We start from the raw sequence: 15,283 nt of genomic DNA on the forward strand, positions 1-15,283 counted from the left end.
TAAGTAGCCTTGTGACAAGGAGTAATTAAAACAATCTAGCATTGGGGTTTTAAAAACAGAAAAGAAATGTTTATAGACTTCCACCGGAATTCCATCAATTCCAGGTGTTTTGCCATTTGAAAAGGAATTTATAGCAATGAGTAATTCTTCTTCAGTAATTAGGTCCTCACAAGCTTCCAGCTGATCATTAGATAAACGCTTTTCATGTTCATCAGGGAAAAAATAGCTCAGAATTTTTAGGGGTCAGGGGTATTGGAGGTTCTTCAAAGAATAAAGGGTAGAATAGAAATCAACTTGTTTTTCTAAAATTTCCTGAGGATCAGAGGTAAAAGTTTCATCCGATATCTTTAATTTTTGAATGTTTTTCCGGGTATAATTTCTATGAACCATGTTTAAAAAGTATTTAGAACTCCTTTCCCCAAATTCCATCCATCGAGCTTTAGATCCAACTAAGATTCCTTGTAAACGGTGATTATACAATAACTCTAGTTGTTTTTGTTTGTTGTCCAAATCGTCGAGCATGGAATCTGGGGGAGACTGCATATTATCAATTTGACTTTGTAAAATTTTAATATCATCAGTTAATTCTCTTTCTCTGAAAAGATATTGTTTTTTCTTATAACTCGAACATTCATTAAATTTTAACACGTTAATCAAAACGTTGTTTCAATTCTGCACTACATGTAAGTCTTACTGTATTTTACCAGTACACTGTGATTTGATGAATTGGTTATGTTTTTATGGTGATGTCTTCACAGTGAATTCATGATGCAAATACATTGTAATATTTTGAATTTCCAAAGGATGACAACTGTACTTTACGTCTACAGAATTGCTTCAGTTGCAAAAATGCACCTTTTCACCTGCTGTGAATTAAAACTGCCGCGAATGTATGTGAATTTACAGGTAACTAATCAGTTTCACAACTACTCTACCACAAGTGTATTCCAGTCAGTGATTGTGTTTTCAATATCCCATACAATGACCTGCTAGTGTAGACTGTGTATCTATAGGGAATGCTGACTGGACACACTGTCTCCTTTGAATCTTTATGTGAGTTGTTCCAATTTGAGCAGAGAGGAGACTGAAGTTTAACTGGATTCGAAACACTTTTTTTTCTCAGGCATAAAAACTATGACTTGCATGGCATTAGTGGGTTATTACTACTTACTTGTTTAGGCCACACCAATTTAATTTGTTGTTTCCCACGGTCACCCTGTCCATTTTTTTTCTGATTTGCAAAAAAAAAAAAAAAAAAAAGTTGTTCTAAATCAACTGCAAAATGCTCAATGAAAGACATATTTTGGCCCCAACGGTTTCGAAGTCCTTTTCTTCCTAGTTGTCAAACTTTTTCAATGTAACAATGCAATTTTGTTTCATTAAAAGTGACATTTTGGGCTTGTTTTTTTTATTTTTCTGTTTCGCTTTGTCGCTTCATATTTCTTCTGAAAAAAATCCAAGAAACAACAAATTAAATTGGTGTGGTCTTAAGGTACCAAAATGTTAGTCTGGTTCGATATTATGTTTTTAGATGAAACGAGCACAGTGAATATGTATTTTTCCATTGTATACTTAGTCTAGTAACTTAAGGACTACAGAACTGCAAAAATTTCCCCTTCCACCACAAATTAAGTCCCCGTGAAAATAGATAATTTCACAGTAATCCCCACATAGGAAACAAAACGTTCCTCCTGCCTGAGTGCAGGTGAAGGTGGGATATATTGGACTCAGTGAGGTGGCATTTATCCTGGAGTTTAGAGGGATGTGGCTGTATATATGTCTTGGCTTATTGAATCTGCCTTATTATCGATTGCTGCCTAGTAGGGGATGGTCTCAACAACTCGTACACAACCGGAAGTTCCAAACAAAATCTCTGGCGCGTTTTGGGCTTTTTTGATGCCCAATGCATACAATATTTAACCAGCACGTTGGCAGAACGTACTGCGCCTGCGCAGAACCCTGTATTTTTACAGTTTTCGGTGGATTTTTGGTCAACGTTGCATCAGAATTTTGCCTGTTGCAGAAGGTATCTTTTCTGACATAACATTTGGAAACTACAGACGGAGTGTTAACCTTATATGCGCGAATACAATCTTATATGAGACGTTCTAGTGAAGTGCTATGCACAGTCAATACATTACGGGTTTCACGCAGGTGCAGTATAAGCAAGTTCTGCCGACGTGCTTATTTAAGCATTATCATCGTCCGGCTGCGGTGCGGTCGACCACTAGTCGTTTCCACGATAGACGATCTGTCGCCAGGTCAGCAATGTACAATGTATAACCATACATGCTCAGTACTGCAGCTGTTTTTCTCTTGGATGAAAGAAACAAAAAATCCGCTCTATTCTTTTATCTCCAGTTTGCTCTTCCTATCGCTTCCCAGCTGATATAGCCAGGCTCCTGGTAAAGGTATCCAATTTCTGGGTGGCAAAACTGGAAATATTAGGAATTGTTCAGTTCAGTTCAGGTCATCCTCTTTTGGCACCTCAAAAGAGGATGACCTAGGAATTGTGTTTTGTCTATTCTATAATGAATCAGTCTGTATGATATTGACACATACTGCCCCACATTTGCATCAGTATTTCATACTCTAGGCAGTTAAGACAGTGCAGGAACAACCCATCAGATGAGTCCCTTTATATTTTTTGGGTGGTACCCAAAAATCAGCCCAGGATCCTACCAGTAGCCGCTTGGAGTCACAATTTTCTGCATTTTCACTCCATGATATACACACTTTTCAGTAAGTGTGATGGGATCATTTATATGCTCACAGTGTGACCTCTATCTTTACATCTTATCTGAGAGGACGTCCCTAACCGAAGCTGGGTATATCCTTTACACCTGAGTCAAGTGAGGAAATAAATGTAATTAAAAGTAATAATGGGATTGATGCCTGACGGGGATTTGAACCTAGAACCTTTGGATCAGCAACCACAGGACCACCTTGCCACCAGTTTGATCTCAGTACCAAAACTCACAGCACCTCTTCTGAGAAATATTCAATTCTTGAAGTCATCCAGGACTCACGTATGGACTAAATGTTTCAACGGGGACGGGGGCCAGACTATTCTGTTTAGAACTACGAGAAGTGATCAGAGGTGCAAGCCCGGGCTAGAAATTAGGATGGATACCAGCTGAGACAAGCAGAAAAATAGCATTTCCCAAATTTCTAATTTCCTAATTTCTAATTCCTAAATGGTCATGTCATCACTCACCAGTAATTCAGTTTCTGACCTGTCAAAAGATAATTATACATGCATTTCCTATGCTTCATAGATGACATGATTTTGTTTGGTAGCAAATTTTTCTTATCTGAAACCACCCCCATATTGATCAGTAACCCTGCAGCATCCTGCCTGTTGGAGGTCTCCGTGTCAGAACCCTTTATCATCTGCAAAAGGATTGATTTCTGTTTGCTTGAAGGTGGACTATCCTAAGGGGATCACAATCTCAAAATGTCCATGCAAAAATCTATGAAGTTGACTAAATTTGCTTCTAATTTAGGCCACAGCAAGTAAATTTTATAGATGACATCCTCCACAGACTGCAAATCTAATGCAAGCAGGCAAAAAAAAACAAGGCGGGCCTAAAAAAACAAGGTTTCTACAATTTGAAATTTTGACTCAATCATTGTACAAATGGTTTTGACTCAGTGGGAACATCACATATACACAGCCAACATCACATATCACTGCATCAAAGTAAGAAACAAAACATAAAATCAGAGCCTTTTCTTGTCTTTCAGCATGTTGACCACTGTCAGAAGGCAAAAAAATTTCGTGTTTTTTTCCCCAAAATCAGGCAAAAATTAATGTGCGCGCTGATGTCATCCATAAAATTACTTGCTGTGGCCTTATTATGTGTTATTTTATTTTTTTACATGGGGGTGATGTATATTTTGGAGATATGGAAAGTTTTCTTGTATCATCCCATGTATTGTAAAATAAATGGGATGTCACAAATACACTCGTTTTTAAAGACATTGAAATATGTGATAAGAAAGGATACTTAATAATAGTAATCTGCGTTGATATATCACCATTATCATTACTTGATGTGGTCTTGATGATTTATTATAAGGTCTTAGTGTCCATCAATATCACCGAGTCATTTTGTCGTAGCTTCTGACTGGATAGAGTAACCTATTATTGAGTTAATGCTACACCCTACACACACAATCTTGGAGACTCAATTTGAAAATCTTGAAGAAAAAACAGACAATGTAGTAATTTAGTAATGGGGACATTTTAGTTCATTTCGTTGGTAATGTGACTGTGAACAGGCCTTCATTAATCAGAATCTCTCACACTTCCTCCCGGTACTCCAAGGCTGCCACATTTTAAAGGCATCCAGTGCAGTTTTTATAGGGCTTGGAAACTCGATTTTTCAAAGCCAATATTCTAGTCATTTATCTATATTGATGTAACAGTTACATACTGAGTTGAAACCACATTATTCCAATGTATATTGACCCTCACGGAGCAAAAATACGCAAAATTCTGACAGAAAATAGTCGGTACTGGAAGGGCTGATTTTTAGGGTACCACCCAGAAAATAGAGGACTCATCTTGGGGCTTGTTTCTGCAGTTTGAAATGCCCAAAGTATGAAATACTGATTTTTGTGCTAATGTGAAGCAATATGTGTCAATATCACAAAGATTGCCTTATGCAGAATATTTCCATTTTTGCTGCCCTGAAATCGCATTGGATGCCTTTCAAGATCAGTTGGAATTTAAAGAGATCTACATTGTACTAACACAGCATCAGTGATCCCTGAGGTGCACGCAATTCAGATACCCACTCAAGGTATTCAGGACGCTCCTGGCTTGAGATGTCCTTGATAACACTGTTTTTTTATGTTTTTATGTAGAATTATGAGACTTGACTTCATCATTTTGCACCCAGACAGGTGCCTGTTTAATATTCAGTGCATGTGCTGAGACGGTGTCGCCAGAAATGCCCCACTATTCAGGTGAAACCATTTGCTGTACTGTCTGGTACAGGACAGGGTTCGATTAGAGATGAAAAGATCACTTCAAGCGTAATGTCCTTGCATGCTCGGCTTGTTTGTTACATGTACGTGGCTTATTCTAGATCTTATTCCATTCAATTAGAAAGAAATCAAGGATCGACATTTGCATAATTAATATGTAGATGCTAGAATAGCATCTTTGCCAGAAATCATGAAAATCTGTTGTTCCTTTCTTGATCTGTCCACTTTGCCTGTAAGTCCAGTACAAGCTGCTAGGGAGAACAAACACACACCACTTATTTCTTGCATGAAAAGCTAGTATCAGCCACCAAAAATTTAGACCATAGCATGTTCAGGACAAAACATCCAAAAAAGTTCTGCTTCAGTACCAAGGTCAGTGCCCAAGTGCCCAAATTTGACCTGGACCTTTGTCTTCCTAATACCTACCCAGATACCAAATACATAATCATCACAATCCATAAAGGCGTTCTTAAATGCTGACTACACATGTGCGGAAACACTCACAGACAGACAAACAGACACTGAAAACAATACCTTCATTTTTTATTAAGGTAATGAGTTGTCAGTCATCTTTGTAACATCATTTGGTGAAAGTATGAGGTAATTGAAACTCTAGTTTATTATGTTATGTTGACCACAAATATCTGGAAACATACACAGATACACAGACAGACCCCAAAACAATGCCTCCATTGTTTGTATATCAGATATGGTAACAAAAAGGATGTACCTGACAGTGTGTTTATGAACACTTGTATCCTATCTGAAATCCTGTTTGCTTTAGAAGCAAGAGGTTGGAGATTTCAGACTTCTGGTAAGTATTTGGGAAGTATTTTCTGAAGTTAGTGGAAGAACTGAGGAGATTGGGACTAGGACAGAAACTGTGCAGGGTTGGAGGGTTGTTCATGCAATCCTCGGCTTCCTGAATTCCCCCCCTGGCGACCCCAGTTTCCTGCTGGCTACTAGTCAGATTGTAGGACCTTACCTTCAAGTTCACCATATTTCCTGTGTCTGACCTTTTCATCATCATCGCCTCCGCTCACATCCCACGTGCTATCAACCTACTCTGTCCAGACAAACAGACACACAAACCCACAGCTCAGCCACCCAAAACAGTACTTCTGTACCCATAGGTTTTGGGGTTCTAAAGCTGCATAGTTCATCCCCCAATCACAACAACGTGGTATGAATTTTGCAAACCTTCTGAATGATATGATAATTGTGTACATGTATGTGCTGGGTCCCCTCTTTTAATGTGAGTTCGGCTGTTTTAAGTTTTGTAATAACTTAGGATTTGTGCTGTAAATCTAAAATTTTTTTAATATTTTGGGAAATTCATGCCACTGGAAATTTAAGCTGTAGACAAAAGTGACTCCTGTAAAACAGAATTGTTTCAACTGCAAATTTTTAATGCCACCAGAGTAACTGAATTTAGAGAGCATGTAATATGCCTTTCAGCCTAGCAGTGACATCAGCATTTCAAGAAAAAATTCAAGAACAAGATATTATGTGTATTACAGAAAATGGCAAGATATTTCAAAATGCTTCAGTTTTTTGTTGTTTTTTTCAAAATCCTGCCCAACCTAGTGATGTAAATACTGACCCTCCCTCGCCCCTAATGGTGTACGTGACAGTACATGATTGATGTGTGGGTCGAAGGTCAACACACAACAGCCAACCTCATGAACTCTGTCTCCCCACAAACTGTCCATACAAACTGACTTCTTAGAATTCTATTAACCAGATACGTTTTGTTATTTCCTACCAGCTATCTTCTTGTAAGCGTAGCTTTAGGCCACACCAATTTAATTTGTTGGTTCTCGGATTCGCCTCAGAGTCTTAATTTTTTCCTGATTTGCAAAAAAAAATCCTGGTTCTGAATCAACTTAAAAATGCTCTTATTATGCCCCTAACAGTTGAGGAAAGTCCTTCTCTTCCTAGTTTCTACAGTTTTTCCATCTATCAATGCAGTGGTTTGATTAAAATTTCAAAATTCATTGTTTAGATTTTAACCCAGCCTTTTGTGTTGACTTCATGGCTACTATCATAGCATTTGGGGCTATAATAGGACGCCTAGACCTGTTTTTATTCATTTTTTTCGCTGCTAGCTGTCGCTTCATATTTTTTCTGAAAAAATCTGAGAACCAACAAATTAAATTGGTGTGACCTAAGCATAACTTTACAAGAATTTTTCATGTTCATTCACTGACACAATATGCACTTAGACAGTGGTCTAGTTTTCAAAGTTCCTAAACATACAACACAAGACCTGTGACCCAAAATTGGACTTGTACCTTTGTCTTTCATTGTGTAATCAGCTTATAGTGTGGGTATATTTTTGGAGGAATGCCTTTCAGTTATTTCTGGGGCTCCACCCATACTGTACACAGCCTATTGACACTATTTATCCTCCTGTCATCACAATGTTTACAAACACTGCGTAATCAGTCAGCTTACAGTACATCAAAGCTACCGACTGTAGAATATTGATGTAATGCGTGTTGAAGGATCCAGCGTTCTACACGTATGATACTCCCTATTTGCGCTAGACTTAAAAATCTTACCATGATGTTTAAATTCTGTCCCCGCTATAGCTTTTAATGTTAGCTGTTGGTAGAATGTAACACTGACTTCACTTCGGCACAGCTGAACACTCTTCACTCAGCATGGTGAACTCCCTGACATTTGAGAGCACCGAGGGTCTATCGGCCATTCTCCCTGACATTCTCTCTTGAACCTTTGTGCAAACACACTTGAAAAGGTGAACAAATGACAGAACCACCCTTGTTCAGTGATCTGTGAAGCCATGGTATTGACTTGCTCGTGAGTTTGTTGAGTGCAGTATGTGCTTCATGTCGGAAAAATATCAGTGACATTGTTGTGACGTGGACTGAAACAACTTGAGCATTGTTGTAGATTTGTGAAGTAGCTCCTGAGAGCTGTCTCTAGGAAGGGAGGGAAAGTTTCTTAAGAAATTTCACCATGTCTACCCAAAAAGTGTGAACTTCTTCATATGAAAAATATTTTCATAAGCTAACGATAGCAGATTTAACAACATTTACTCGTTGAAAATTTTCTAGTCAAAAAGTGTGAAAGGTGGTTGGAATTTAGGATGTGTTGTTGTGAGAGCACCCTTTCTTAAGGTTAATCTGCTGTTAACAAATCTCCCCACTGTCTTACAACACTACTGCATTCAAATACCTACGAACACAGGCAAACATGCCCTACTACTCTTCTACCTCCATGAACACACCCAAAACATGACCTTGAAGTTCATACCCTAAGGTAATAGAATAGCTGTTCAACACAAGAGGTTTGCTGATCACTGCCAAGTGAAGAGGTGATCTCATCACTCCATCATTCTGTGGTGGCCAAGACGGAATAGCTTCTCCTGGAAAACTGACTTTTCCTGAAGCAAACTCAAGATATAACTTACATGTAACTGCTTTTAGACACTTTAGATCTGAAAACATCCCTGGTCGACCGGCCCCTGAAGTTCAGGGACTTGTCCCAACCTCCAGGGGGGCTTGATGATAATGATGATGATGATGATGAAGATGATGAAGATGATGATAATGATGACGATGATGATAATGATGGTGATAATGAAGATGATGATGATGATGATGATGGTGATGATGAAGATGGTGATGATGAAGATGATGATGATGAAGATGATTATAATGATGATGATGATAATGATGGTGATGATGAAGATGATGATGAAGATAATGATGACGATGATGATAATGATGGTGATGATGATGATGGTGATGATGATGATGGTGATGATGAAAATGATGATGATGATAAAGATGATGATGATGATGACAAAAACATGACATCAATACTTAACCCTACATGTACATGTACCCTCAGCTATAGCTGTGCTTATGGCTCATTTCCAAACCGGGGCCCAGTCGGGCTGTTTGTGTGAACAGAAACAAACAATTAACAGTAAATAGTACCCATAATTAATTTTTTAAAACTTTTGTTGTGTTTGTTTTCTTTTACTAGTATATCATACTTTTCATTCCTAGAAACTGGCCAGTCATGCCCCAGGCTGGGAGTTGCACCCTAAAACCACACCAATTTAATTTGTTGTTTCTTGTATTTAAAAAAAAAATGAAGCTACAGGGCAACAAAAAATGAAAATAGGTCTAGGCATATTATTATTATAGCCCCAAATGCTATGATAGGAGAACCAACAAATTAAATTGGTGTGGCCTAATCATTAGCTAGACATACTCTGACACCTCCCCTGTCATTCCGTGTGCTCTCAGGTCCAAGAACAGCGGATGTTCTACCAGAGCAGCAAGTGTATCATCACGGAGGAGAAGATGTGCAGAGTCTGCAAGAAGAAAATTGGAAACAGGTAAGATCAGTCAGAAGTAGAAATGACATCTGTCTTAAGTTATGGAGTGTTGTCACTTTGAATCATACCAATGAATCTGGGAGGTTTGTATGTACACAAATGTAATATAATTATACTTTGTGGTTTAGCATGATAACTCAAGAAGCTAAGGATGGATTGTCACGAAATTTGCTAGGTGGGTAGGTGTTGATGAGACCTCAAAATGATTAGATTTTAGGTTCCCTAGCAGCTGGTTATGGTACTGCAGTGGAAATTCTGGTTTTGATATCTCATTACATGTATCTGGACATGCTAGGGTGACAGATTTTATATGGTATATGTATACATGTATATAGCTCTTGTGTTTGGGGAAGATATGGCATGGGTTGGGGTACTCTAGCAGCTTGTTGTGGAACTGCAGGGGCATTTGTTTGAAAATATTTGAGGGAGGATTTTTTTTACCATAGCTCAAGTATTTGCAGCTTTTCAAATGCTTGAACTACGACTCATTGAAATGCAAATAGCTACATGCACCTCCATGTTTTATTGGTCACATGAACTAGTTGCTGACCAGCATAGTTCACCAAGGCACTGTCCGTGGTGCTGAAATCTCATCAGCTATCATTTTCTGTTATATGAGGATTAGGTCACTCCAATTCAATTTGTTGGTTCACAGATTCGCCGGCTTCATTTTTTTCAGGTTTGCAAAAAAAAAAAACATTTCAGCCTCTGAATCAACTCCAAAATGGTCATATTTTGGCCCCAACAGTTGAAGAAAGTCCCTTCTCTTCAGAGTTGTTACAGTTTGTCCATCTATCAAAGCAGTGGTTTCATTGATAGCTTGAAAGTCAATGTTTGTTTGTTTGTTTGTTTGTTTGTTTGTTTGAGCCTCAACTCGATCTGTAACTGTGTTACATGCTCTAATCGGCCGCTATTTCGGCCGCTTTTCATAGAGGTCGAGCGTGGAGGAGTGTCAGGGGGTCATAACATAAATACTACTTGCTCACAAATGAAAACAAAGTAATAATTTTTATACACAAGGTAACTCACACAAAGTAAATTAATGTTTGAATTACAAACCAGCCTGTTACATGTATGTTGATTTCATGGCTCCTATCATAGCATTTTGGGCTCTGTTGCTTCATATTTTTTTCGACCTCTGAGAACCAACAAATCAAAATTGGTGTGGCCTTATTGCTGGTCAATGTAATCAGTATAAGCACAGCAATGACATCATGTGCTATATGCCAAATAGATGAGTTTAGATTTTACCTTGCAAGTACACAGCATTTTTTCCTTTTCTGACAAAGGAAAAAAACCTTGTAGTCTTGAACCCTAACATAATCCTGAAGTGACTGATTGTACATTTATTGGTCTTGTTACTTTCTTTATTAAGATTTGTCACAATGTTGTTGTGAATGAATGGGTTTATTATGATCATCATAGCCATAAAAATTATGCTGAATTGCATACTTAGTACTTTTTTTTTTACAGATAATAAAAGCTAACCTTTGTTTTCCTAGTAATTTAGAAATTATCCTTTGTACAAAGTAGAATCTCATTCATACACTTTAGTACATTCAGTGTACTTGTATAAGCTTTGATTTATGTCACATATTTTGTCTCAAGTTGTTCGCAGCAGCTAATAGTTGAATTATAGTTAAGGCCACTGATTTTTTCAGAAAAAATATGAAGCGACAGGGCGAAATAAAAGAAACAGGCCAAGGCACCCCATGATAGCCGGGAATGTTACTATATCTTGTGAAGTGAACACACCCGGCTGGTTTATAATTGAAATAATAGATTTTGAACTTTTAATGAAACAAAATTGCATTGTTACATTGAATAACTTTAACCAAAATATGTCTTTCATTGAGCATTTTGCGTTGATTTACAACCCCCCCCCCCAATTTTTTTTTTTTTTGCAAATCAGAAAAAAAATGAACAGGGCGAATCTGAGAAACAAGAAGTTGGCGTGGCCTAAAGGTAGTAAATTAAATACAATATATAAAACATGGTTGGTAAATATACATTAAAACAAAGCTCCAGAAGCAGGCAATGTTGTTGATACGGCCTAATGTATGCAGTATGCCTCATGAGAATGGGAACGACTGAGGCAGGGTAATGTACATGTCTTTGTGTACCAGATAAGATCCTCCCCATGGCCCAAACAAATAACAATGACAATGACAATGAACTTTATTGCATGTTCACGCCCTACACGGGCCAGTTGCACTTAAGTTAGATAACTTGGTAACAAGAATAGAAGAAGTCATTGTTACATTCGTGTGCTATTTCTCTATCTACAGGATCTAACTACAGGATCTCTTCTCTCTTGAAACATGTATAACACAGCATAACAGAACAGGGCTCAAAATACTGGGTGCATGTGCACCTTAGTCCACCCAAAATTGGAGTTGTGCACCTAATTTTTTTCTGTGGGTGCACTGCATGGTTCAATTTTAAACATTAGATGTGTATGATAGTATACCGGATATTCTTGGTCTCTAAGTATCAGAAAAATAATGAAATCTTTGTTGTTACGTGTAGTAATGTTTACGATTTTGAAGTTAACTCTCATTTTAGATTCAAGCTCAGAAGAGGAGCAGTAAGACCTGCAATTAGGTTTTGTTTCATAAGGTGCACCCCCCAAAAAATTTTGTGCACCCAATTTTTTAGGTTAGGTGCACCAGTGCACCTATTCCCAAAAATGAATTTCGAGCCCTGCAGAAGCATTGGGAATGAAATGGTATAGATTATTTAAACAGTGCTTTGGTATTCCAAGCTCATCTTTAGTATTAGTAGAAAGACCAGAGTCATCCACAAAATGTATGTATATGAGGAGAGGACTGGGTTATGTCAAGCGTAATGTTGGGGAAGAACCCATGACAGGTTGTTAGAATGGGTGCCATTAATTTCCCTTGACAGGTGTGTTTTCAGTCACTGGTGCGTTTTATTGGGAAGAGACAAGTCTGGAGAGAATGGGTTTTACGTTGTTTTTTTTATATTTTATTTTATTCATCAAAACATAAAAACATAACAAGGACAGTGTGATGCTGCACTCAAGTTTACAACTTATATTAACAGGGCCACACAACAAAAAAGGTACAATTAACATTTAAATTTACAAAGTTGACATATCTGTGCGCCGTAGTCCCACCACCCCAAGACATTAAAATGTTAAATTAAATGCTAACAGAGCTATTTGAAAGATAAGAGTACATGGTAACCTCCTATATCTCATTGGCGGAAAAACATCCGCCAATCAGAGCTAGGAGGGGAATTTAGGCCCATTAACACTTACATGTACGTAGTATTTTAGTAGGTTTTAACGTTAATCTTCATATACATGTACATATAAGAGTGTTATGGACTTGCGTGTTGGAACGAACTACGATTGGAACTAAATGTTATAAAGTGTCATAAAAAATGAGCTTCTGTCTCCTGTATCTTACAGGGAAAAGTCATGACCTGAAACTTAAGGCCACACCAATTTAATTTTTCAGAAAAAATATGAAGTGACAGGGCTAAAAAAAATAAATAAATAAAAACAAGTCTAGGCATTCTATTATAGCCCCAAATGCTACGATAGGAGCCATGAAGTCAACACAAAAGGCTGGGTTAATAGTTAAACAATGAATTTTGAACTTCCAATCAAACCACTGCATTGATAGATGCAAAAACTGTAACAACTAGGAAGAAAGGACTGTAGGGGGCAAAATATGAGCATTTTTGTGTTGATTCAGAACCGGAATCTTTTTTTTTTTTGCAAATCAGAAAAAAAGAAGGGGTGAATCCGAGAACCAACAAATTAAATTGGTGTGGCCTAAGCAGTAGTTATAAACAAAAAAATGCAAATATTGACATGTACATGTAAGCTCCTGTGACTGTAAATGACTGATGATGAGCAGCATAGTGGTTACAGTAAGGCCACACCGACTTAATTTTATGGATGACATCCTCTGAAGACCCCCAAACTAGTGCGCGAGGGCGAATAAAAAAATTCCAAAAATAAAAATGCTACTAAACCACAGGAATACAAAGCTGGTATTGTAAATTTACGGCAGTACATACATGTAGCAACCTATACGACAAGCCGGCACATGCTGGCTTTTTGTGGATTTATGAATCGGCACTGTACGTATGTACCGAGTTCTTGAGTCGTGGAGCTTCAGCAGCCTGGGTGCCTCTGAGTGTTCGTACTCGCACTGCTACGAAACAGCTCTACAGCTTCGACCCTCACATGCTGGACACTCCCAAAGCACATGTGGAATCTTTCAAGGGCAGCCTGCAGTACCAAGGACCTGTCCTGTGGAACTGTCTTGCTGCTGACCAGCGGCAACTGATAGCAACGTCAGCTTTTAAAAACGGACTGTAGATGACCGCAGATGAAATGTGCCTATATTGTATACTGTGATTGTTTTGTATAATATGTAAATGTTTGTAATATTTGTTGTATATTGTTGCGTTGAACTTGTGTATGTAATTTTTAATGTGTGCCCAGGGATACCTGAAAATCAGATCAACTGATCTGAGGTATGCCCTGGTGAAATAAATAAACTTGAAACTTGAAACTTGAGTTACCTCGGAGGACATCGTAATCTTTTTTTTTTAGAACAGACGAAAATCAATGTGCGTGCGGATGTCATCCATAAAATTGAGTCACTGTTGCCTAATGGATGGGAATATGTAACATCACGGAGGTCTCTGATGACCAGGCCAAACAAAACTTTTGCTCGTTTTTATCTGTCATGTACGTCAAATATTGTCAATTCAGATGTTTTCAACAGCATGTGCTTCAAATATCTGTATACAATTTTGTCTTCTGTTAGGCAACACCAATTTAACTTGTTGGTCTTCAGATTTTTTTATAGAAAAAATATAAAGTAGCAAAAATTTATAAACAAGAGTTCCACGATCTCATACCTTCGCCAAAAGATGTTAACCCTTGCGGGTGACGAATTCTACAATTTTAATCATTGATTTTGTAAATAAGAGCCTCATTTGCATGGGTTATATCAGTTGATCATATTCTCCATCCAATGACAGCCTTATCATAACAAAAAGGCTGTTATAGCACTTCCTCATAAATTATGCAAATGAGGTCATGATTTGAATAAATTATGTTTATTGATGTTCACCTTCACTTAACTTTCAAATGTGGCAAGTATGAAATTCGGGGTGCAGCAATTACAACTATGGAATTATAAGAATTTGCCATTAATTATGCAAATTAGGTCCTCATTTACATAATCTATATCCTCAGATGTTTTTCTCGTTCTCAAGTAGATGTCACAACTGTTTCATAGTTCTATTATCGAACAAATCAGATTTATAGGATTTCCTCATTAATTATGCAAATTAGCTCCTGATTTGCATAATTGCCATCTGATTATGTCAATCATCACTTCAACTACCTACATACCAAAAATCACGACAATACGTCAACCGGTTCTTGAGTTATCGTCCTTCACATTTTTTTCAACAAATGCTTCTGCAGTTCCAGAACAAGGCGCTAGGGGGCCCAAACTCATGTCACTTCTTCCCTACCCCAAGAGCTATCTACAAAACCAAACTTCGTAACCCTAGCATGTCCAGAACATGAGATATCAAAACCGGAAGTTCAGCTGCAGTACCTAGGAAAGCCGCCAGGGGCCCCAAAATCTAATCATTTCTAGGTCTCATGAAGTCCTACCCACCTACCAAGTTTCATTCCAATCCATCCACCGCTTCTCGAGTTATCTTGCTAAACCACACACACACAAACCCACATACATACATACACACACACACAGACAAACGCTACTGAAAACATAACCTTCTTGGCGAAGGTAAAAAAGCAGGCCTATATAAGCATCCTATGATAACCCCAAATGTTACGATAGGAGCCATGAAGTCAATATACCAGGCTGGTTCATAATTGAAACAAAGAGA

The 15,283-nt window shown here is 37.9% G+C and overlaps 1 protein-coding gene across 2 annotated transcripts in view; it reads left to right on the plus strand.

The window, feature by feature from the left end:
• Nucleotides 1-15,283, plus strand: part of LOC109474764 (vam6/Vps39-like protein) — a 74,353-nt gene that overhangs the window by 47,959 nt on the left and 11,111 nt on the right. For both annotated transcript variants that reach the window (XM_019775125.1, XM_019775126.1), the window contains one exon: nt 9,279-9,370. In XM_019775125.1, the coding sequence (XP_019630684.1) occupies nt 9,279-9,370 (92 nt within the window). The remainder of the gene's footprint in view (nt 1-9,278; nt 9,371-15,283) is intronic.

Source organism: Branchiostoma belcheri, unplaced genomic scaffold (genome assembly GCF_001625305.1).
Source record: "Branchiostoma belcheri isolate BF01 breed outbred unplaced genomic scaffold, Haploidv18h27 scaffold317, whole genome shotgun sequence".
Classification (NCBI taxonomy): domain Eukaryota; kingdom Metazoa; phylum Chordata; class Leptocardii; order Amphioxiformes; family Branchiostomatidae; genus Branchiostoma; species Branchiostoma belcheri.